Below are 309 nucleotides of genomic sequence, written 5' to 3'. Positions count from 1 at the left end.
GAGGTAAACTCATCAGCACTGGGGACATGCTCTGTCCACTCTGCTCCACAAGTGCATACCTATTTTGACCAAAACTTCTGTGTTTCCTTATGCACATTTCCACAATTTACTCACAATTTCTCCATCAATTTGCCACTGGCCTCCACTCTGTAGGGGTCTTTTGGGTCCAAGTCCTTGATCTTGTTGGCTAATTCACGGATCTCACGGGACATTTTGTTGTACCTGAAATTTAAATATAAAGAACAATAAGCAACTCAAGATAAAGTATATACACATTATTGTGTAAATAAATCATCAGTTTGCAGGACA

The 309-nt window shown here is 39.5% G+C and overlaps 1 protein-coding gene across 2 annotated transcripts in view; it reads right to left on the bottom strand.

Moving 5' to 3' along the window:
• LOC119592528 (U3 small nucleolar ribonucleoprotein protein IMP3-like) overlaps nucleotides 1–309 on the bottom strand; it is a 22589-nt gene that overhangs the window by 4938 nt on the left and 17342 nt on the right. For both annotated transcript variants that reach the window (XM_037941387.1, XM_037941386.1), the window contains exon 2: nucleotides 115–222. In XM_037941387.1, the coding sequence (XP_037797315.1) occupies nucleotides 115–222 (108 nt within the window). The remainder of the gene's footprint in view (nucleotides 1–114; nucleotides 223–309) is intronic.

The sequence above is a fragment of the Penaeus monodon genome, chromosome 30, assembly GCF_015228065.2.
Source record: "Penaeus monodon isolate SGIC_2016 chromosome 30, NSTDA_Pmon_1, whole genome shotgun sequence".
Taxonomy (NCBI): Eukaryota; Metazoa; Arthropoda; class Malacostraca; order Decapoda; family Penaeidae; genus Penaeus; species Penaeus monodon.
This window is presented reverse-complemented; position numbering and strand designations above follow the sequence as displayed.